General features: G+C 25.2%; 3 protein-coding genes across 3 annotated transcripts; all 3 read left to right on the top strand.

Moving 5' to 3' along the window:
- Positions 1 to 20: 20 nt before the first annotated feature.
- On the top strand, positions 21 to 4,731 carry LOC114122677 (interaptin). The gene is made up of 15 exons (XM_027985415.2): positions 21 to 480; positions 594 to 688; positions 760 to 847; positions 947 to 1,154; positions 1,231 to 1,346; positions 1,422 to 1,508; positions 1,937 to 2,089; positions 2,148 to 2,264; positions 2,353 to 2,429; positions 2,515 to 2,611; positions 2,711 to 3,034; positions 3,498 to 3,586; positions 3,689 to 3,848; positions 3,912 to 4,121; positions 4,583 to 4,731. The coding sequence occupies exons 1-15, from the start codon at positions 262 to 264 to the stop codon at positions 4,661 to 4,663; spliced, it is 2,121 nt and encodes a 706-aa protein (XP_027841216.2). The 5' UTR covers positions 21 to 261; the 3' UTR covers positions 4,664 to 4,731.
- Positions 4,732 to 7,947: 3,216 nt separating this feature from the next.
- Positions 7,948 to 10,339, top strand: LOC114122645 (uncharacterized). The gene is made up of 3 exons (XM_050204407.1): positions 7,948 to 8,094; positions 8,197 to 8,528; positions 9,855 to 10,339. Exons 1-3 carry the CDS (start codon positions 8,065 to 8,067, stop codon positions 10,117 to 10,119), a joined length of 627 nt encoding a protein of 208 aa, XP_050060364.1. The 5' UTR covers positions 7,948 to 8,064; the 3' UTR covers positions 10,120 to 10,339.
- Positions 10,340 to 15,993: 5,654 nt separating this feature from the next.
- Positions 15,994 to 25,859, top strand: LOC114121871 (uncharacterized). Its single transcript, XM_050204731.1, has 2 exons — positions 15,994 to 16,337; positions 24,635 to 25,859. The coding sequence occupies exons 1-2, from the start codon at positions 16,308 to 16,310 to the stop codon at positions 24,995 to 24,997; spliced, it is 393 nt and encodes a 130-aa protein (XP_050060688.1). The 5' UTR covers positions 15,994 to 16,307; the 3' UTR covers positions 24,998 to 25,859.
- Positions 25,860 to 26,092: the final 233 nt, after the last annotated feature.

Below are 26,092 nucleotides of genomic sequence, written 5' to 3' on the forward strand. Positions count from 1 at the left end.
CGTTTACTTTTGTATTTTGGATATGATTGTAATGTTTTCCTGTGTGTTTATAATGCTAGTGATTTAGATTATTCATATTTAATGTTTAATTAGTAATCACGTTTTTGTGAAATTTTAAATAAAACTGTGGTAGTTGTAGTTATGGAAAGTCGTGAACATAGTTTAAAATGGGTATTATGCCCGCCTAAATATTGAATCTAATTTCTATCATATTTATACAAAATAAATACTATACATTCAAGTTAAAATTTTCAATATAAAATGACTACTAACGTGTCACCAAGTAGATCAAATTTAATGTCTTCGTCGCATCCAAGTAAAGGTTCTTTGACAGACCGACCAAGCAGTTGTTCTAATAAAAGTCTTGTGCATAATAAATCATGCCCTGTTCATTCAAGACATTTATCATATAAAACTATTGGACAATGTCATGATAAAATCGAGGAATTAGAAAAACAAAATGCTCGTCTTGTTTCAAAGGTATGTGTGAATTTAAGTAAAACTATAAAATAGTTAATTAATTTTCAATTGACACTTACCTTATGTCCTGATTATTTATATACTAAAAAATTCACTGAATTCGTTTATTACAGATTAAAGTATTAAAATATCAACTGAAAACATCATCTAATTTATACAATAATATACATCAAAGACCAGAGAAACCTTTATCGAGACATTCTCAAAGGTTTGTATAAGTTTTACTTATTATTAACTATTACGTTTAATGGTAATAAATATTTAGTTAACTTGTAATAGGTCAACGCCAATAAAATTACAAAAAATTTCAAGATTGTCTAGAGTAGGTTTTGATGAAAATGAAAAGACTATTCAACTTCCTGAAAGAGTGTGTATTTTTTCATTGGACATAATAATTAAAAAACTAATATATTAAGTAGGTATACAAAAAATATATATATTTATATTTATTATGTATGTATTTTAGAAATTTGAGAGTACAGAATCATTTGATAGTGAAAGTAGCTTAGTAGAAAATAAAAGTAAATTTAAGGAGAATATTGAACTAATACAATCTCACAGAGTTATCAAAAGTATGGAGATTAAAATTGAAACTTTACAAGCTCAATGCAAAGATTTTGAACAGAACGTATTTGAAATTAATGAATTGCTTGATAAAGAACGTGATGAACATGGTAACTTAAAATAACTTAAAAGTAAATAATAGTTGGATAAATATTTTTATTTTTTTTTTTAAATTTATACATTTAGATAAATTGAAAGAGCAATTAATGAATGAAAGACATAATTTAAGTGAACTAAAACCAAAATATAATGCCTATAAAGAAACAAATAAAGCATTAGAAGAACAAATTCGTGATTTACAAGTAATTTAAATTTAACTATTATTTATTGATTATTATGAAATCATATATTTAACGTATTTATTATAATTTCATTAGAAAGAAAAGTTATCGCTCAAAGAACACAATCAGAAACTTCTACAACTTACTTCCAAGCCTAATCATCAAAATAGTAACGGACTAAAGGTTTGTTTCTTATTCGCTAATTATATATTTTTGGATTAAATATTCATATCCATCTAATTCATTTATTTCAATTACATAACTGTTTTTAAACGTAATATTGTAATTTTTGGGGTTTTTTAAATATAAACAAATTATTTACGTAGGTACGACAAAAAAGTTTTAACATATTTTTTGTGCAAAAATAGTTGGAAAAGTTATTAGTTTTATATTGGATATACAACAATATATAAGAGATAAACTTTAAATGTTATACATTTCATAATTTCACTGTCTGGTATTTTGGAACAATCACAACCACCCGCTATGTATAATATTAAATTAAAATAAGTAAATGAAACTTGAAGTTTAATAATATAAATACAAATAGAGTAATAAATAATAACTACATAGGTTTACTTAAATACAATAATTATTTATATTAATTTTAGTTGAAAGAATTGGAGGAAAATTTTTCCGACACTCGAGCTGGTCTTTTAAAACAAATGGAAGAAAATAGTAAATACATCGCAGAGTTAAAAGGGATTATCAATGAAAATGAAGTAAAACTATCAAATTACGCAGATGAGAATAAATACTTGAAGGTTTAATTAAATAAAAAATGAGCTTTAAACTTGAAATAACTTATATATTTTATTACAGAATCAACACTCGGAACTGTCTAAAATATTAGAACTAAAAGAGAATGAAATTAAAAGAATATATAAGGAAATTGATAATATTCGGCAAGAGAATGATGATTTAAAAAATAAGCTCCAGGTAAATCCGTAGTATAACTTTATTTAATTTTTATTTTATAGTTAAAATTATTTTATTTTATACAATGTTATTACGTATCAATCAATAGTCAAATATTAATAATTCAAAAGAAAATGAAAGTGAAGTTCTCACAATGCATCAAAACTTGGAGTCGGAAGACAAAAGGTATAAATAAAGTTTAAATATAGCAGAAAGTTATAATAATTATATGTATATTCTACAGTAATATTTCATTTTTTTTTTCATATAGACTGAAAAATCAAATTCAAGAGCTTCAACAAGAACAATTAAAAATTAATCAAACGCTGAATTCTCAGTCTTATTTAAACACAATGTTAAAAGATAAGGTACCTACGAATGTACTTTTAATTAACTACGTTATTATTACTTATTAAAAATTATCTACTTAACGATATGATATTTTTTAACGGTTTTTAACATTATAGGTAGATCAATCAGAACGTGATATAAAAACAGCAATACAGTTTATTAAAATATGCATGAATCTATTTAAAGATATTACAACATTGGACCTATCTGAACCACTTATGGCCACCTTAGAAATTGTAGAAAAAGCTGTTTGTTCTATTAAGAAAAGTAATGAAATTAATGTTGAAAACAAGGAGTACGAAGAAATAGTAAACGATATACTAGAAGTATTGGTTATGTTCAGAGATCAGATGGTTAAAAGACGAACCATGATAAATCAAGAACAGTTAACCAAAATACCAATAGTTAATTTAATTACAGATACCATAACTAAAAGTGAGGTATGTGTATGAAAGAATTTTTATTTTTTTTGGTTGTTCGTACACAATGAGTAGGTAATTTAATAATTAATACGAATACGATAAACAACAACAAAATAATGTAAATTAAATATAGTGTATAATATTTATTTAATATAAAAGCGAAGAGTCATTACTCATTGTGTGAGGACGAGGCGGAAGCATTTTCTCAATTTCTATCGAGTTACATAGGCCTATCAAATTTTTGGTGTTTACCAATTTTATACGGTTGGAATTTGTGTGTGGGGGGATGGGGGTGAGTTATTAGTGTGAAAAGAGTGCTCGCAACGGTAAAGAGCCTATAATCATACTTAACATACCTATTAAATTTATATCTAATTAAGTTTTAACTAACATAATTAGGTGTATTAATACATTTATATTAATAGTTTCAATATTAAAATCAATAAATTATAATAATAAAAATAATTTTTAAACATTTTAGAATACACCTAGAATTCAAGAAAATTCTGCACAACTAGAAATTAATATAAACAGTGTACATTTTTCCACGGAAAGTATACGACATTTAAAGTACGTATTTAATTTTTATATAGGTTAAAATAATTTTTTCTACAATAATTTTATTCTACTGAATAAATTTATATTATTATCGTTTTGTGTTATGTATATTAGATCGCTAAAATCAGAGCCAAATATTTTTCTAACATGGGGTTTTAAAGATCAAGAAGATGTTGCTTATTCGCCCAGTCGTCTAGCTTGGTCTGCTAATTTCAATTGTAGTTGTTTCTACCGCAGTAATAATAGCGCAGAACTTTTACATTTTGTCGCAAAGGTAATAAATCTTATTTAAAATAAATATAATAAAAAAATATCGTAAAATATTTTGTCACTACAGCATGGTTTATTTATCAACGTGCACTTGGTAACGGGAAAATCATCCCCAGTAGTGGCTGCAGGATTAGTGAATACCGTGGATTCAATAAATAATCCTATGGTTAAGTTTAATTTAATCGTACCAATAATGGGACAAAATATCGATGCAAAATTAAAGTGCTCAATACAACTTATATGCGATTTTCACGAAATACAAACGTATTCACAAATGGTGAGACTATAAATAGTTACTAGGTACCAGGTACCTACTACTTTTCTATGTATTTATTGATTTATATAACATTATGTTAATAAAACGTGTATATTTATATCATTACTTAAGATTTTCACAGTATTTTTTAAATTTAATTATGTAGTGACTATACTTATACTAGTATATTTTAGCATATTTAATATAATATATATAAGTAACTAAATTATAAGAATTGAATATATTATATACATATATTCTAAATCGATTTAAAATTACTTAAGATATTATACAAAATAGATAAAATTTATAATTTTACTGTTTTACTCTGGTTAAGTATCTACTGATGAAATTATTATTTTTTTATTTAATACACAAGTATTTCATTATATCAATCTCTATTTTACTGTTTACGTAACATATTTTAAAGTAATTCTAAACAATAAGATATTTAAATATTTTATAATTGATTTTGTTCACAGATTGATGATGAATATAGTAATATCGAAGCTCCAATAAACAAGACATTATCGATACCATCGACACCAAACGATTCATACTAAAAAAAATTATAAAAGAATTTATTAATTTTCTTTATAGATTAAATATACATTTAATTATTTATTTAATATTAATTGTGATATTAGTTTTAGTGTATATTTACAGGGTGTTCCATGATGTTATAATATTGACACTCTCACCAGTGAGATAAGTTGGAAACTTAGTTTCTAAATAAATATCCCTTTTGAAAAAAATGTTTACCTATATTCATGATCAATTGAAAAGCAAGACATTTAAAGTTCTGAACGTAGCTGCAAGGAATCTATTGATTTTGTACTCTGTATCCACATGACAACAAAAAAAAAAAAAAAATCTCGACGAACATCTTGCCCATCATGGGACATCTGCAATAGCAGTATTATTATTATAAAATATCATTTTTGATCCAGCTTTTATAATATATATATATCGCTTCTTGAGTCCACTTTATAGTCTTAAATTTGGCTGACCAGTGTGGGATAAAATCAACAAGTGGAACGAAGAAAAATAAAATGTTTTAACTTTTGATCTTTCTCTCTAAATTCTGTGATATAAGTTTATGAATGTAATTGTTGATTAAAATTATTTTATTTACAGGTACATTTATTTCTAACAATTTTGTTTATTTAATATAAGTTATTTTTATTGCGTTAAGTAATAAATGTGTAATATGTGTACCTATACTTGCTAAATAAAGTAAATAAAATATTCTATTATGATTGTAAAGCTGTAGATTAATGATATGTTCTCCAAAAGAATTGTGAAATATTCCTGGTTAAACCATTAAATCATCCTAAATCTATTGGACATTGGTATATCCTTTTTCATAAATCAAAATATATTTAACAATAGAAATTAAAACAATATTTGTTTAAAATACGTGTGTATTAATGTTTAAAACAAATGTTATAATGTATCTATGGATTTTATTTTTTGACAATCGATGTTCTTATTTGTTTGAAAATTCTATATTTTGAGCTAAATAAATATACAAAATATCGTTTAACGTTTGTGTACAGAAACAAAATTGAAGATGAACTGTATTTTAAATAGGAGAATTTTCAAAACCCAACCAAGTTACACCCAAAGGCCAAAATCAATTATTTCAAAAAAAATTCTCAACATATAAAACAATAATCAAAAAAGAAAAAAAAGAAGTAAATACATATATTAGATAGTGAAAATGCCAAAGTAAATGTACTTAACTTTAAATATAACCACTAATCAAACAGCACTGAAATAAATTACTCTTATATAGTGGAATATAATTGAAACAACCGACAATTTATAGTATTTTCATACCTACTAACCTACTGTGTACCTTTCAAATACCTAACTAAATTATACCCGTACGTGTATACCTACGAATTATATTTTAAAAATATTTTTAGAAATATTATGATATTATTATAACTTATAAGGTTAAGTATAAAACTTTTTTCTTTAGCAATACTAATACAAATTTAGTAATATAAGCGGAAAAAAGTAGTGTTGTTCTTCAAGTTTTAAAGAAATTACAACTATAAAGTAGGTATTTCTGAAAAAAAGGTACCTAAACTCTTCGTTACACGTTCTACGCCTCTTTATTCAACGTCACTGTCAAATCTCATCAAAAACTTCGGTGGAATGTAGTAATAAATAATATACCTACTATGCATATAACTGTATAAAGTCTTACAGGTACACCGAGTCATCGCATCATATGCGATAAAATATATAGGTAACTATCCTGTGTATATTATATTGAAATACTTTAGCTAAGAATATGGTTCATTATATATTGTATGAATACATCATTTTATTCAATAAATAGTTCAGGATGGGGGGGGGGGTTATTTATAAATGTAGTATAAGTACCTAATAATATTTTATAACTTTAAGTGTACATGATAAATAATTACTCAAGAATTTCACGATTATATTATGTATAGCTGTATATCCACAGTTACATTTGTCTTGTACTGAAATTTAACGAGTTTTAAATCCGATATACATAATACATATTCAATCAAACACAAAATAGAAAAAAACATTAGTTGGTAATATTGTTAATATTGTACCTATACAAAAAAAAAAAAACACATTACCGGAAAATCAATAGCTTCTTCGCTCCGTTTAGAATTTAAAATACTTTAGACCGTAAAATAATTAATAACTTTTGTGGTCTATTTATTGATTGTATACAGGTACATATAAGTATAGTTAGTTCCGTCGTTTCAGGGCTACAATGAATACAATGTGAACATTATAAACGCTCTAATAGCATAAGGTATTTTGTTTTTTCTTCATAGCTTAATATATATTATTGGTATTTTTTTCACCAAATTCTGTACAACTCAAAAAACTATCCATATTAAAATTATTTGTATTAAATCATGTATAACATTTATTTTGTTGGAGACAACAAAAAATTACGACTTAATATTTTATATACCTAAAGAGTTTATATTTGTGTTTCTTTAAGTTTAATTTTAAGTTACACTACTATTTAAAACATTTCGAAAAATTCAAGGAAACTTAATAACGTTTTGTGAATAGTTGTAGCAATTAATAATTAAAATTTTGTCACGTGTATAATATCATAATATTTACAATATTTTATTATACATTTGTATTCATTAGTATTATTTATAACTACTAATATAGTTACAGATGATTTAGTATAATATTATGTTACTTATATTTACATAATATTGTACATAAAATGAAAAAAAATTGCATTGTTAGGTATCTATACTACATATAACATTTTAATTTAGGTACAATTTAACCATTTTGAAAAGCATTTATATCGTATATTAAATTATTAAATTATATATTGAAATAAAATCATTAGCTATAAACCAACTTCGAAATGAAATGAATAAATCATGTCTTGATCAAAGAAAAACGTATAAAGAACATAAATGTCAAACTTCAAAGTATTCACAAAAGAAGTGAAATTTAATTTCAATTATAATAAAAAATTGTTTTGTTAAATATAAATGATATTATTATCAAGTTTTTTTTCAATATTGGTTAGTTTTCATTGTTTGATATTCGATGGTCAATAATTAATATAAACGATGTCCTTTGACCGAAGGTTATGTGGTGGCTTGAAGTATTTTTAAAAAGTAAATTACTAACAAAACACATTAATGATAATATTTAAATTAAATAATTTATATAGGCCAATTTTCAAACGGTTTTTGTCGTTGTTGTTGTCATATATACATATAAAACCACAACACGACCTTACAAATCAGTGATCGATGATCATATATCTAGATTCTAGACTAATCTTATACTACATCACGTTTTGTCACAGGTAAATGATCACGATAATAGATTTTTTATTTCATATTATATATAGAGCAGTTATACGATACAATTATGGACATTCATACAGTTTTATTCAAAGAATTAGCTTGCTCTATAGAAAATTATGACGGACTCATCACCAATGTTTCATATGGTAAAATATCTCAGTGTAGAATATATAAATTTTATATTTTGTTGTTCGCATCGACCACTCAAATTGAACCAATATGATATTAATAAATAAACGATGTTTTAGTTTGTTATAACTTCAATGGTCACGAGTGCAATGGTCCTAACTTCTAATGGACAGATAAACCGTTACATAAATCCTGTATGGCTGGAAATGGATGCTAACAGTGAATTCTATCCTGGTGGTGAAGTAATCAGCCAAATTCTTCAAGATTACGGTTTAGCAGATAGTTATGGACCTTCACGACTTAGATCATCCATTATTAATCGGAATGGTTACAGGAGATCTTATCCAAGAAACCGAATTGTAAATAATTTGAACAATGCATATGACTCAGATCCTTTATTAAATCAGGAATACGTTGATCGTAATTATGATTATGTTGACAACACAATCAGGTAACTTATTTTACTTTTATCTTATATTTGATTTATGACAATGTAAGTTGTCAATTTTCAACGAAGCATTTATTAATTGGGTGTAGATTATGTTAATAGTTGTATTACTATTAACTATTTAGGTAACTCTACAGACTATAAATATGAATATTGCTTATATATTGTTTAAGAAAATTACTGAAAAAAAAATATATATCTTCTAGCTTAATAAACTATTTTCTACTTTCAAATCAATTAATACAGCACCAAGTATTTAAAATGACTGGAGTAATCCTTTAGTTTAACCATGCTTTATTCAAAGTTTAAAAAATGTAAAAATAAAAACATAATGTTAAAATTAATATTTAATAATTATCGATATTATTCAATTATTATGATTATCATTAACTTTTTTTTATTAGCTTATGGCAATATAATAATACATATCCCTTTCTCATTTCAAGTAAAATCTATAATTATCAAATTTGGACATTTAAGTTAAATTCAAAAATCAGAATTAAAAAAATAGTGCTGGAAAAAAAGGTATTTAAATATCATGTTTTTTTCTGTTATTAGCTTTCTCATTAATATAAATTAGAAATGGACTGTAAATTGAAATAGAAAAAATTATTCTGGAAATATATCACAAAATTAATTAGGTATGAAAATGTTAAATAGTTCTACGCATTTAAGTTTATGAATTTTACTTTATACTTCCAAAATGAAATTACACGTTTATTTTAAAATATATCATCTTCATAATAAATATTTTGAACAAGAATTTTTCACTGACTTTTTACTGATAATTCAGTAACAATATTTTTGATTTATATTTTTCTAGAAAAGGTTTGTCAATGTATAAACATAACCTATTGTATATTTGTGACCACTTTCCAATAGACGAAGAGAGGCATATCATTTTGCAAATAATTGTATTACTATTGAAAAAAAATTTAAATAAAAAAAAAATACATCATTAAAAATCTGTCATAGTCATAATGTAGGAGAGAGGTAAAGAGAATAAATCCTTTTCATTTCAATGTATTATTTTATGATTTTTACCTACTTTTTCAATACTGTGTTGTATACTTACAATATAGCAATTCATTTCCATATTGAACTACATACTTTTTCCCACACTTAAGGTTTTAAATTAAACATAACAAAAACAAAATAATGTTATTAAACAACCTAAATAATTATATATTATATATATAAATACATAAATATTGAAATTAATGATTTATATGTATTTAGTTATTTACTTATGTTAGTTCGTATTAAAAATAATTCAATGATCATTTTGCATACAATTTATTATAACATTCTAATCATAAAATTTTTTAGGGGCTCTAATTATAGGTACAGGAATAGTCTGAACGATATTCCTCGGAGAACAAGGATAAACATGATTTCTGCGCCGAGGACTACTTATTATCCGGCTGATTACGTAGACCGAGATTCTGTACCATCATTATCTTACTCTAGGTCCAGAATGGTAGCTGGAGATCCGACCATGTCCCAGGAATTAGTAGTACGAGGCCGAGAAACAGCGAGACTTATCCCGAGATCCACTGTGGCGACCGATACAAACGAAAAACGCAAAGTATAGCAGCGATTTCTAAACGTATGTTTTATGAGTTCCAGTAATGTCCAGTGCGTAATGTTTGACTAGTATAAAAATGAAATTAAAACCATCACGTGATATAATATTAAAATTAAGTATTTTGAATGTATAAAATACTTGTCCTATATATTATGCGTATATAATAAATTAACTTCTTTCACGTTTCATATATCGTAAATAAAAAAATAAAAAAATGTATAATTTATTTTTTCTCGGCTTATTTTCCTATATTATTATGCAATCTACAGATCACGATTCTTGGCGACGCGAGTGAATTAAAGCGTGATTTTTGGCTATGCTACCTAACTATAATATTATAAGAAACAAGAATGCGTGTCAGACGAAATAAAAGTGAACGTATATGAACATTTTCTATGACAGTCGGCTGTAGTTCATATTATAATAGTAAGTAGGTACCGTACATATAAAAATATAATATAATATAATAAGTGTATACAACTCTAAAATGTTTTATCTTCCTAACGTTATATAATTGTACAGTAGATACAGTTACATATATATATATTTATGTATAATATATACATAAACAAAACTGAATTGACTTACACTGCAGTTGAATATATGTATATTATTGTCTTCATAATATACTTGAACAAATGTATAGATATATAATATAACATATATTACATCGATATATTGTTACCAGCTATATTTTGCTTGTGGCGTATAATATTATAATACATCTCGAACGCGAATTATGTATATTTACGATATTATATATAAATATGTACCTATAATATAAGCAATAGATATATTATGCGTATTGTTAAATTCTTATTATTTATTATAAACCGCTTTTTAACATGAAATTATAAGTAAATGCCATTTAAATGTCCGTACTACACTCGCATAAGCCATCATCATGCGTTTTAAACTCTGTTGTTTTCTATGGTTGTTAGAAGGGGAAATTACTGGTTTCACACAATGTATACAAAACGTAGTCCAATTATTATTTCGTTTATGCACTCTCTCTCCCGCACAATCTGTCCGTCCGTCCAATTGTGTTTGCTCTAGTTTCAGTTCATTGTTTGTTTTCGTCGCATTTTCGCAACTATCATTATAGGGTAAAAACATCGTGATCTGCATTTAAATTGAACCTAACATTACGTTAATACATACATGCTACTACGAGTACTACCTGTGATGCAGTTAGTACTTACTACTTAGTATTACCGACAATGAGACCCTGACATTAAAATATTAAACACAATATTGTACATTTACGTTAAAGTCTATTTTTTTTTATTATTATCGCACATATAGATAGTCAAAGTTATTAAGACAATAATAACTCTTTATAAGGACAACAATCGATTGCTATCATATTATAAACGTACAATAATAATTATTATTATATCGTTCGTAAAGCTAAACAATGCCAAAAAACCTGTAATGAAAGGGATTTCAAAATATCTTAACACACTCTTAATACAATTTATTGTTAGTCATAATTCATAATAATATGTAAACATGTATTTAATAATATTATATATACCTATGTCCTATATATATAATATATATAATAAAAATTCGTAATTGAAGCTCTATAATAATATATATATTAATATATATTATATAGGTATGCATTTTGAGTTTGTAATATAAAAACAATTTAGTTAATTCATCGCGACAAAGAAACTGTATATACTTTACGATAGAAGATGATTAGAATAGGTACTTGTTATTGGATATACCTATGCATTTGACATTAAATCCTGTGGCTGCATATAGACAGTATGTGGATACATAAAAGTTAGATGAATATTATAAACATGTATTTTAGATTCATAAATTACTTCATTTTAGTTTAATTTAAAAGTTAAACAGAATAAATATACATAGAATTAGCGTTATTTTATTCTGTAATGAGATTTTTTAAGAAACTTATCTATCCAAATCTTCTGTAATATTCTAAATTGTACAAACTAAAATTTAATAATATGATGATTATAATTCGCATGTTTAAAAGATGACAGATGATTGATATACTGATAAGATTTCGTGTAGGTATATATTATTATCGTGCATTTTAAACACTAATAATAATCCCATAATATAGCAGTGTAACCTACATTCGTTACCTAGTCATCCCGAATCCCGATCATACAATATAATAATATATAAGTACAGTTGAGTTAGGACCGACTGTAAACAATCTAGATAGGTATATCTGTAAGAAATTAATAGCATTTTTTAAATCTTATGAAATATTTTAAAATAATAGTAGCATTAAATATTTAAATATAGGTTTATTATATTATGTGTGTACCAAAAAAATGTATAGGTATAAAATACGTGCAACTGTGCAAGCACGTCGTACAGTAATGATTGTGATGTAATAAACGCCTACAATTTTATAAACAGTTCCTTCAAATTTAATTTAAATGTATAATATTTACAAAACAAACCGCACCCGCATAACATTTAATGTACACGGAGACCACACAAATATTTAAACTCAAGGATACAATATTTAAATTTTAGATACTTAAATATCATCATACGTATATACTTATCAGTTTATCTATACATTGCTTTATTTTAGTTTTAATTTTAATTTACATTTGTAAACTTTTTGATTGACCGATATTTTATGTAAGACTGTAATAAGTTGATTAGGTACATTGCATAATAAATTATAAATGTACCTTCGCATTCTAATGTCATTCTAAACTTGATACTTTGTCATATGTGTAAATATAAAAATATATATATTGATAATTTTTTATGTTAGGGACCCATATTTAGTCATATAATATATCTATTAAGTACATGTGTAGATCAATCTCGTGAGTTATAAACTTATAACTTATAACTTATAACCATAGTTATATTACCCCTTTACCATATATAGAGATTTTGTGAGTCAAATGTTTGAGTTGAAATAATATTATTTATTTAAACATTTTCAATCATTTTTAAACAAAATGATTAAAGTAATCTTAAAGTTAAGATTTTATTTTTATATCCGGTATTGACACATTTAAATATTACAAGTTCTTCTAAAATAAATACAAGCTATTTACTAAATTACAATTTAAATTTTAGAAATGCGATAGTTTTCAAAATTTTAAACTTATCTTTATTTATAAATTGAAAATGTTTTTTTTTACATAATTATAATATACCTAGTAATTCAGATAGTTATTTTTTTCATACATTTTTTAATTTACCTTATGTTTAAAGAAATAATTACGAGAGGCATGCGGTTTATAACATAATATAAGTATAAGTAAGGTAATAATAGAAATAACTAATTATATAGTTCGTTATTTTCTTGTGAAATTGAAAAAAAATAGTATATAGGTATTAAATAAAAATTAATTTATATAATATCTTAAATAAGTATGTAATATGGATTATATGATGGAAAACATATCTATTACCTAATCTTAGTTTTTTAAGAAATACACAATTATTTTGAATTAAATATATATTAAAAAAAAAATAATCAATATACATTTTTTAAATTCATGGTTTTAAACAATACTTTAGTATTATAAGTATTCAATATATTTATTATTTATAAATTTAAAAAAAAACTCATTATTCACTAATATTCAACAATAGTTTTAAAAAATGTAAATACTTTAACAATATTATCTGTGTTACTAATTTACTATATTACAATACTTAAATTCGAGCTTCGCTCAGAACCATTTTTGAATGCGATGATTTATTATATTTATTATATCGTATTCAAATTAAAAATATTGAATACTAAATTACTAAATAATAATAATAATAATAATAATAAATAGGTATAATAATTCATCAGTCATTATTATCCTGCATCTAGCGAAGCAAGACGAGCAAGCTTCCCCTGGCCACTATATGTACCCATTAATCATTACAGTCGGTATTTGTATCCTGTCTAGTTTTTCATATTCATAATACAAGTAACTACTTAATTATTGTGTTTGTAATTAAATTTACCTAAAAATGTATGAACCAATGACAATAATTATTGTTTCAGAATTATTTTTGTTTATAATATTTATATTTAAATCATTGATTTTAAATATACAAAATGTATTTAATCTATGATTTAAAATGTTTACTATATTACTATAATATGTACTTACCTTTTTCAGTTCTGCACAGTAGGCAACAGAATATAATATGTAATAATATGTTTTAACTATAACCTTCAAAATACAATGAAATTCCTGTACAATTTTACTCATTTTGGTAACAAAAAAATCAAATATCCGCATTTACAATTCACATTTTGTCCTAAATACACTACCTATAGTATATTATATAGTCCATTGTCATAAAATTAATAATTAATATTTAAAAGCTAAAAATAACAGTAAATTATTTATATGAGATTTGTTTGTTTAAAAAAAAAAACAAACTAAATTATACACTTATATTTGTACAAAATTCTTTTTATTAAAAAAAAACCAAAATTTACCTAACAATATTTTTGCTATTTTCAAATCATAAAACAATGTATAGAATACTTAAGCATAAAATATTTTTTGTTTGTTTATATTAACATCAAAATTATATCCCATAATTAACAATATTATTGTATAGTATAGAAAAAAGACCTTGTATTATAAAATACACATTACCGTTATAATCATGCAGTAGGTATGACGATAGATATATACATTGCTAAAGGCATGGAAATAAAAATGCTACTGAGAATTGAAAATAAATGAAGATTTTTTCAATACGTTTCGAAATTCGAATTCATCTGGTCTTAAAGAATAAGGAATTCGATAATTATGGCTGTTGGTGAAATATAGTAGTAAGATTGTAAGATCTTATGTGACACAAACCTTAAGGAGAATATGTAGGTCCTTTGGGTAATAGGTATACGAAATGTACAAAATAGTCAATGTAAGCCTTGTTGTCCGAACACAAGGAATTAACCGTACATAATATAATATCGATTGGAACTCAAACTGTTTATTCATGGCAAGTATAGATTGTAGGTATACAATATATAAACATGTACAATATACATTGTACATATTATATAATATATAATATTATGTAAAAGCATATATTTTTATTATTAGTTAAAAGTTGATAAATAGTTTTAAATTATTTTAATATTTAATTTTATTGGAAAATTGTTTTCAAACTTTTGTAAAAGTTATCAAAAAGTTTGGTAAGTATTTGAATTTAATACTTTAATTTCATTTTTTTAAATAACATACCTAATATTGGAATAAAAAAAAATAAAAAATTTTCGAAACATAAAATGTAATATGTAAATATTATAAATAGGTACTCGTATTGATTACTGCAGTAATATTTATAATACATAGGTACTCTCTATGTTTTATTAGTCACAAATATAACAAATTAAATTAAATCTACTAAAAAAATAAATAACTACAACAATGTTTTCATAAAATATAAATTACGACCAATCCTCAGTGCTTAATTGTATTTGTATCGACATTCATAATAATATATCGTTTATTCGTCGTTTTCGAATTAAACATCCGCCGCAAGTCAATTTCGGATAATAATACTAATACAGGTGCTTACCTATGTTTAATGTAATATCGTGTATCTATACATAGCGTGCTTATTGCTATTATTGTACAATATTATAATATATATTATATTAAATTCTAACGTAAAATGTTACGTGAGGATGTAATATATATATATATAACTATAGCTAGCTGGCATTGGCGGTAGTGACTAAAACGTGAACAATTATTATTGCAAACTCGTGATCTACTACTTGCACGCGTGTGTGTGTGTGAAGTATTAAAAATAATAATGCATATAGATATGGGGGAAGTCACCGCGTTCGCGAACTAGAGTAAAAGGAACACCGCCTCTAAACTACATCGTGACCACGTTAACGTAAATCAGTCATGCTTTGAACACTGTTCTCGTACAGACTTGTTTTCCTCGCGCAACTGTCCGGTGTTTTTTTGAAAATAGGTATAACAGTATATCATATTATTGATACCTACAATATTAGAAAATATACATTTAATATTTAATTTCTAAATTTAAACTGTATACTGATTATATATAGATTAAAATACAGACCTTGTATCTATAACACACTGTAATTTTTAAATTTGAATCAAGATCTATTTATTGGTTTCCCATAAGACATACTGTGGAACGTAATAATAACGATATAGTTACTAGATGTCAATATTTAAATGTTTTATCATATTGTGAAGTATCTGCAGGTATGTACCTATAACCATAATATTCTATCATTAATATTATTTAAATTGTAATACTTTACTCTAGGTATATCCACATAAATACATTACATTTATCTAGCTTTAACCATTGATTTTATAATCTATTAAAATTTTATATTAATCTATTATAAAATCAATGCTTTAACTAAATACTATAATCAGTACGTCTATTATAATATGACGCGTATAAACAACAAGGACCAAACATTTAAACTATTTACACATGGTTTTTAAATTTGCTTTAACTTGTTATTGAGTTATTAATTAGATAATAATTAAATAGCACTTTAAGTTCAGTTAGATTGAGACTGATGCATTACGAATTGCAAAGTGACTAATTTATTTAAAACATAAAATGTCAATTAAAAAATTTAAACTCATAGTGATTTAGAGACAAAGGTAAAATAAAATAAAATAATTATGAAATTTTATAATCATATGTAACTTAAATTTTAAAAAAATCTAAAAAAAATTTAGTGTTTACCAATAAAAATCATTCTGTAACAATCTATACCACCTACTTATGTATAAATATTTGTAAATTGATATAGAATTAAAACATTATATTATGCAAGTATCTCCATAAGTTTCATTAAATAAAAGTAAGTTAAATTATATTATAAATATCTACCTCTATTAAATTTCCTACTAGCTATTCTTCTATAGGTCCTACCCTAATTTATCCTTTTTCCGTGTTTTAATTAGCGTATGCCCACAAATATAGGTACCTATTATGTGATTTATATTTCATACTATTTATAATATAGACAATACATTATTCTAATGAAAGGTTAACCTGTTGATTGAAATTTATTGACTTTATAAGTAATTAATTTGACTTTTCAAGTATTTTTAAATGAATATTATATATTTTGAGTAAAGAATAAAATTTGGCATTTAAATATTAAATGAAAATCTACGATTTACAGTCCTATGTATATTTATATTTTTCATACCCTATTATACAATTTGGATTAATTTTTATTGTAATTAGAAAGAAAGTTTTCTAACTTCAAAAAACAAGTATGATACCTAGTCCTAAAAAGAACAGAATTCATACAATGATTAATATATAATATATGTTTATAGCATTGAATATTAACGAATTGTATTTATACACAACTATGATAATTTGTTTAATTGTATACACATACAGTATAAAAACTACATAATGAAGATTTTTTTTAAAACTGGGTAATAAAGAACTTTCTAAAACTCTAAGTATTTGAAATGGTAGCATTTCGTGTTCAAATATTTGTACAACTAGTAAATTAATTTTTTTATAACATGTGTAGTTAATTTGTTTATATGTACATATTATAATAAAAACCAAGGCCCATTATATAGGAACTATCATAATAATGACTTGGGTGCATTGTACATTTACTCGTAATATTTTAGCTTACCTTTTATGGTACCTATATTAAAAACTTTTTAAATAACAAAAAAAAAAAAGAGTTTTTTTTAGTTAATTTTTTTATTAATACATTTTTCACTTTCATTATCATAATAAAATTTATTTAGAGATGTGTGTAATATCATATACTCAGATTTTATTTTATCGTGTACCAACTATACATTAATAGTCTTTAAAACCTTTAATGTTTTAAAGTACAATTTTGTAAAACAGTAAAAAAATATTTACGTAAGTCTATCTAAATTTAAATATGTATAGATATTTACATAATATTATTTAAACAAAGCAATTTCTGATTCCAAAATACTTATAGTAATTATATTATTTAGTTATGAAACTCGTTTCAGATTATAGATTATATAGTAGGTATATTGGGGAAAAAATGCAATTCACTAATAAGTAATAACTGTAAAAAGTAAAACCATTAAAAACAGATCACGTAGTTTTGTGATGGATGTTTTAATTAAATAGGTATTTACCTATATCTTATTATAGGGTCATACTCTTATGCTCACATATTATATCGCTTTAAGAGTTTTTTTTTATTATTAATTAGCTTTTATAGTCACTTTAAGATTTAAGTTCAAGGATCAAAAATGACGTGTGAAAATAAATATATCATAATTTCATAGATATTTTTCAATTTTACAATTCGAGATAATAACTTTCTCCGGATAAATCATACATTGCATTTATATTAATGTTATGATGTAATATAAAAATTATTAATGTTTTGTTCGTATTGTAGTTTTATCAGTTAGTTGGTCAAGGTAGACGACCGCTATCTTCATTAACTTAATAACGCACTACATATGTCTTATGTCTTTCTCTATATGTATCTCCAGACAACATTTGACTTTTCATCATAAAGTTCAAATTTCGAAATAGTAGAATACCTATAAATTATAGGTTAGATTAGATTCAATTATTTACCTATACACAATGACATTTCGGATTTTCATATAAAAGAAAATAATAATGCGTATTTTATTATATATACCTTCCTATATTATTGAAAATAAATTATTAATAATCACTTATCGTTCGTTGTTTATGCAATCAAAAAGTATGAAATAAAAAAAAATAAAGAATAATTATTATTTAAATTTTTTTAATAAACTACATACTTATAATTATACACTAAACTTGTATACAATATATTTATATTATATATCATATTTGGTTATTGTATGTAGGTGTGTTGTTGTAATATCATCGTAAAGGTTAATAATAATTGTATAAATACTAAACAAATTCGTAAACTTAAACATTATACCTTTTACTGATATGTAACTTGTTGAATATGATTTATAAGAAAAGTTTTAATAAAATCCAACTTAATTAATGTCATTTCCTAAAAAAAAATGATTCCTAGGGGACTAGACCACTCATATTATCCTTTGTCGACCATCCATCTGAGACTGTAGAGAGATTCATTTAATTATCCAGTGCATTTTTTTTAATAAAATTAACAAAAAGTATGTAATTTCAGAACTTATGTACTAAAATCTTAAAAATAGTTATTTTGTGATGAAATAATATTTTTGACTCGAATAGCGGTATTCGTTATTATATTGAATGTACGAGTATTTATTATAATAAATGTATAATGCAATAATACTATATATTTAATTTTATCCCGTTCATATAAATATATGTAGTTAATCATAGACGGTCTACGTTTTTGATATAGATACAGTATAATCAGTGGCGTAGTATGAAACTTGCAGTGGCCCTAGGGCCTAAGGTGGGGCTTTCACAGAAATTAAATTATTAAATAGTGATGTTAGAAAGAATCTGATGCTCTACAATGTTTTTTTTTGTATTTTATATGAAATAATTTTCAACAAAAATACAATTTAAGCAAAAAAAAAAATATTCAATGTTTTTTAATGTTATAATAAAGGTCTTATGACCTCCTTCCCAACTTAAACATATCTTGCAGGGCCTCAATGGCCCCAGACGAACTACGCCTATGAATATAGATGTATAATATAGATTCAAAAGCATCCGATACTCATTACTCGAAGATTTTAATTACATTTAAACTTGAACATTTATCATATATAATGATACTATCATGAAATTCATCATATTATATTTTATGGACAAATAAAAAATACGCCCACTATTTCGTTAATATACAAATTACCATAGTTATCATGATTATATATTAGTATATAATATATTATATATATATTATTATGTTTAAATATTATAATAATAGATTCTGAGCGAATCAAAGAAAATAGATTATTGACTATTGATATTTAAGCAATATTAGGTGAAAAATAATTTTAAAATGTAAAAAGTAGGTACGCGATTACAGAAGCACATTATAAAAAATTATTCAGATGTAAAGTAGATATCATAGTAAAAAAAAATAAGATTTTCGTAGTTATTATCGGGGTTTGGATTATGTGGAGAAATGTGTAGCCTTATTAATAACTATATTGAATTTAACTTAATTCATCAAATTGTTTAATTATATTTATTCAAGAAGATAATGGATTCCCCTGAACAAGTTGTATAGGATGTTTATGATTTAAAAAGATACAATAAAATATGTAATTTTATGTCGTCTTAAAAGAGACACTTAAAAAGAACACGAAAAATATTTAGAACCAAATAATATAAAATACAATTACTATATTTAACTTACAAGAATAACATTATAACAGTGATTAACTTATTTAACTTATTATATAATATACTAACAATGAGTCAAAAAATATTAGGTATATTAAATAATTAATAAAAATAATAATTTAGATGAATCATTATTATGTATATTCGACTATATCTATAACCTTTACGGAGAAAATAAGACGTAATCTTAAACTTAGTTAGACACATAAGCGTTATAAGTCATATAATATGCCTTTAAATTTATCAAAATAATTTATTATACTGCAGCTTTATAAATATAAATATATAAATATTTTAGGTGTTTCTATTATGATTTATGAGTTATGAGTAATATACATATGATGCAGTGAGTGTATAATTAAAATATAATAGCCAATTATTCACATAATATATTGTAGTATAATTTTATTGTACTGCGTATAATATTTCAAAGTCAAGAGTGAATAGGTTTACTACACATAAGAAATACGTAAATTTATTAAAATATAATATTCATGCAATTATTCAATCAAAGCGTGGTATACAAATTAAAACACGTTTATTTTTATTTTTTTTTTTTTTTTGGTTCTGCACATCGTTTCTTAATTCTTTTATTGTTATTAGTAAATGGTAATATATAATTTAAAAAAGAGAGAGAAAAACTGCACTTTTGAATAATTTAATATTATGTTCGTTGTTCTTGCAGCGAGTCTTGACTTTATAGTATAAAAGGAATCATAATAAATAATTTACAATATTATATCGAGTGGTTCTATTTCAATGAAAAACATTTCAATCATTCGACGACACCTGCAGCGTCGGTAGATTCTATTTCCTGCGATGTCTCAATGTTGTCGGGCGGAAGAGCTCCTTAAAATATTATTATATAGTTAGGCAGGCATCTATTATAGATACAAATAGTTTGCGCTCGGACTCGGCGGTTCTGGACCGTTGAACCGCTACAAGTCATTTGATCCGTTCACCGGGATAATTTTCTATATGAAATTGTCGCCGAAAATTCGTTGTGGTACATTAGTAAATCGCAGAAAATCGATTGTGAAATTTTAAATTCTTTTAAACTAATTACAGTTTAAACTATCCGCGACTGCGGGTCAGCTCCATCAAAGCAAATAGGAACAGTATAATAACAGTAAATTTTTGTGAAACTTATTTCGATTTTAATTTCTCTAACCTTTTCAATACGCACAGACACTTTTGCTATTTAAATTCTACTCAGGTAGAAATACATAGACGTGTGCGTAAACATTCAAGCGCGCGTACACACACATAGACACGTGTATTCATAAATTCGTATATAGATAAAATCGTTCAAAATCGAAATCTTGTCTCTATATGTACAATGTACGTGGACATTGCAGAACAATACGCGCGACTAAGCTGCTTACAAATACAACATACATATATATTATATGTATTGTTTATACCTGTCTATATAATATAATATTTATATGAAAACAGTATTACGTATGTGTGTAGGTGACTGCTATAAATATATAATAATAATATGATGAATGTGTGTGATACAGTCATCGTTGAATCGTTCCTATTTTATATTATATTGTCAACTATATTTAGCATTCGACTCATGAAAGGGAAATTCGGACGTCTTTCGTTCAGTTTACACCAAATTATCGATTCGTTTTCACCAATTGTACGTGTGAGGACCAAATTAAAACGAAAGTGACGATGCTTTTATTTTATTTTCTCACTCCGACATTATTTTATAATATAGGTAGGTACCTCTCGTTTATATATATATATATACCTAGAAGAGCACTCTATTTATATATAAACTGTATATTATATACTTAGTCTTTTATGTGACTAATCAAATTGGGTTCCAAAAACTTTCTTTTCATATTAACAAAAACACAATTTAAGTAACAATAAAGAATTGTTATTGCATTTTTTATTCGCATTAAAATATCTAATTATTTTACTGACCAATTTTTTTTTCTTTTGTTCTTTTGATTTTTAGATTCAAACTAAGAATATATTTTTTTTTTTAATAAACTACTTTTAATCGATATGAAGTATGAACTGTTCGTAATTATTAAGTAATAGTAGGCACAAAATTAAAAGTAGGTACTAATATTCGTGCAATAAAATTTAAAATTTTTTATTATTTAACAATTTAACAATTAAACGACTAATATCAAATTTAATTTCACAATATCTAATTAACATTTAAAAAATTGAATTAACTTAATTTATTAAAATTATTTATTAAAAAGAGAATACTATTATATTTTTACAGTTTTAAAGCATCTATAGAACCAACTGTGTAGTGCATACGTATAATATGTGTAGAATGCAGATATCTTTGGGGAAAATAAAAAAATTATCACAAATCATTAATTGTTAAGTATTAAATATTATTAACTGGTAAAAAAGGTAGATGTCTAAAGTGCACTGTAATACAGTCGGCCCAACGGCTATAGATAACTTATAATTTTTTCTTAGTACCAATCTATTGGTACTTGGTAGTATACGCTTTGCTATATGTTGAGGAATATTTATGACACGTTATAGCCAATAAGCACATTAATAAACAAATTAGGTTATTAGTAGAATCTTGGATCGAAAAATCTATACTAAAAAAGTAGGTATGAAAAATATAGTAATAAAATAATTCCATTATGAGTCTTTTATCCGTTAATATTTTTCCATTCATTTCTAATTCTAACATCAAAGTCAAGTTTTCAAATTTAATGTTTGGGTACCTATACATAATTGAATGTCGCACGGTCGTCGGTCATCAATTTCACACTTTATAGTATACCTAATTGATAATACAAAAAAGTGAGATACACCTAGAAGTTGATATTTTATACAAGAAATTAATGAGTAATGACTAACGATTTTTGATATTTCAAATGTACTTATTCAGCTGGTTCAACATAATAACATAATTATACATGCTACAGTGTGTTCAACAATAAAGGTAACATGAAATATTTCGAATGAATGACCCTGAATGTTATTCGGGCTTTTTCAAAACATAGGTAATAATAAAGGACTAAACATTTCATTTGTTTTTCAAAAATTTTTAATTTTTTCGATGCATTAGCATCTATAAATATATATATTTTTTAATTGCACTCTTCTTTTTTTAGTTTGAATTTGAACTAAATTATTTTTTAACAATTTTGACTTAAAAGGTTTTTTTTTTCTAAAAATGGACTTATTATATTGAGAATAAAATAAAGTTTAAATGTATGCATGTTATGTTTATTGTATTATTTAATGATCCAATTATAATTTTACTAAGTTTTATATGGTTTTGGATGACTTATTCTTAATACTTCGATGTGGTATGGTAAGTAAAAAACCACACAGAATTATGTAAAATAAAAAATTACTAAAATTATAAATAGACCGTTAAAAATAGGTATATTAAATACAACATTGTATCTACCCAAAGCCCTGACACTTATTCATGATTAATATGAAATATGATTTTTACCACGGACTAAGATAATATAGTCCGTATCTTAGTCAACAATTTTATCTCATAGCTGGTGGCTTCAAATTAAAAATATTTAAAAGAAAATAATTAGCATTTCTTGAGATTGTGGAGTTAACTATATAGATAAGTATAGTTTTTTTTTTTTGTATTATATTAAATAGTTTAAAAATCATATCAAACGAATTTAAATATAGTAAGCACCTACCTATATACTTTAAGGTATTTCAAAAACTGGCAGGATGGTGAAGTTGTTTACTCAATGCCCAATGGGCCTTTAATCGATAGGTGGCTTTTTTTAATTCTTATATATGGGCCATTGGGCCACTCTATACCAATTGAAACCTTAAAAAAATAACACATTGTTCGACTACCTAAATATAATATATTATATGCGGTATAAAGGATATCTATACGGGCTATATACGCTGTATAAACATTTTAAATTATGTACGAATCGAGGCTTATAGAATAATAATCTAAATAGTGTTATACGCTATGTGTAAGTATTTTTCGTTAAAAAAATATCGTATAATCTGCGATGAATAATAATTATCGCTATATAGCGATACGTACGCATCATCACGCCTATAGCACTAAAAGGTTTAGGGGTATTATTATTTTTTTTTTTAAATATACGCGTAATTGATACATGTTATATAGACAGGCGTTATTAAAGGCGTGACAACCGTCTAATTGTTCGTTTAATAAAACCATATCGTTATCGTTTTTTTATTTTTTTTTCAGAATGTCGTTATGACGTCGACGGTGGCTTTGTCGTCGGTGGCTTTGTCGTCGGTTACTCCTCGTCCGGACCGCGGTGGACTGCGCACGTCCGTGTACTTTTGGTTGACGCTACTTGTCGTGTGTCAATGTCTATCCGGGACGCCGACCGCGGCGTCGACGACCCGCCATTGGAGTCTGGCCGAACTTTCGGTGACGTCTAGCGAACTGCCCAAACAGATACCGCCGCCGCCTTATCCCGTACAACAGAGGATCCAGTCGACTCCGCACTACGACCAACAGCTGAAATTGCCGTCGGGAAACGGCGACGGTTCGCGGCATCAGTACTATCCGTGGACTCGACCGACGGTGTCTATCATAATTTGAGCAGATGACGGATCTTATCGTTATAATAATATGTATACCCTTACCCGCCTTTATCATCGCTTTGCCAACTCATCGCTATATAATATAATATTATAAGTATTACCTATCGTTCGATGCCCGTCGCGCGTTTCGATCCGCGGGAACCGGAACTGAACCGTATAATGGGCCGGATCCTTGCTGTATATACATAATAATATATCATCTATATATAACACGAATCCAATACGGATTGTACGCGGAAACTGCATTTAACCTGCAGAACCTTCAAATCGGCGCAGTCGTTATTGGACCCTATCCAATCCCTACGAGTAAAAGTAATCCGAACTTTTAGTATGACGTCTTGCACGAGCGTGAAAAACCCATCCGCGAAATCGGAGCAGATGTACAAATCAAATTATATAAAAAAAGGTTCCAGTTCCTGAATCACCAAATTTATAATAGTTAATAAGTCGGTTTAACAATAATATACTAGACCTGCAATACCTGATTAAAATGTTATTCAATTTTGGCATTTTTTAACTGTCATAAATTATATAGGTATATTATATTTTGTATACATCGTAAAATACATAAATGAGACATGTAGCGGTGACCAAAGTTACCAGCTGGCTAAACCACAAGTACCTATCTATATTATGTTACCTTCACGTTATCTATTTTATTTTTATATTTTTTAAGTAGGTATTACGATTGAAGATGTGTATCTTTTTGACCGGTACCTACACTTATATTTTTATATTATTATGTTATTTATTTATTTTTATATATAAAATGTAATCGGATAATTTTAGTTGTAAAATGATCACACAAATACACAACATGTAATTTATATATCAAAAAATATATGAAATATACATTTAATTATACGATACATTTTTACTACATAAAGCTACCTATTGTATTTTGCATATTTTATGTGAACAGAAATATCATAATTATATTTGATATACTGCTTAAGTAATTATTGATGTATTTAATAATAACTTTATAGATTTAAGGCCATATCATACTTAATTAGTTATTAAGTATCTACCTATCAACCAAAAATGAAAAAAGGAATCTAAGAAAAACTTTTTAATAGGTTAAAAATTAAAA

Source organism: Aphis gossypii, chromosome 3 (assembly GCF_020184175.1).
Source record: "Aphis gossypii isolate Hap1 chromosome 3, ASM2018417v2, whole genome shotgun sequence".
Lineage (NCBI taxonomy): Eukaryota > Metazoa > Arthropoda > Insecta > Hemiptera > Aphididae > Aphis > Aphis gossypii.

What these genes read in the sequence shown, in the direction of transcription:
- LOC114122677 (XM_027985415.2), top strand. Translation starts at nt 262, where the DNA reads ATGACTACTAACGTGTCACCAAGTAGATCAAATTTAATGTCTTCGTCG. An exon ending in TTATCGAGACATTCTCAAAG is followed by an intron (nt 689 to 759) that starts GTTTGTATAAGT and finishes AACTTGTAATAG; the next exon opens with GTCAACGCCAATAAAATTAC. An exon ending in ATGAGAATAAATACTTGAAG is followed by an intron (nt 2,090 to 2,147) that starts GTTTAATTAAAT and finishes ATTTTATTACAG; the next exon opens with AATCAACACTCGGAACTGTC.
- LOC114122645 (XM_050204407.1), top strand. Translation starts at nt 8,065, where the DNA reads ATGACGGACTCATCACCAATGTTTCATATG. An exon ending in CATCACCAATGTTTCATATG is followed by an intron (nt 8,095 to 8,196) that starts GTAAAATATCTC and finishes ACGATGTTTTAG; the next exon opens with TTTGTTATAACTTCAATGGT. An exon ending in TATGTTGACAACACAATCAG is followed by an intron (nt 8,529 to 9,854) that starts GTAACTTATTTT and finishes AAAATTTTTTAG; the next exon opens with GGGCTCTAATTATAGGTACA.
- LOC114121871 (XM_050204731.1), top strand. Translation starts at nt 16,308, where the DNA reads ATGTTTTATCATATTGTGAAGTATCTGCAG. An exon ending in ATATTGTGAAGTATCTGCAG is followed by an intron (nt 16,338 to 24,634) that starts GTATGTACCTAT and finishes TTTTTTTTTCAG; the next exon opens with AATGTCGTTATGACGTCGAC.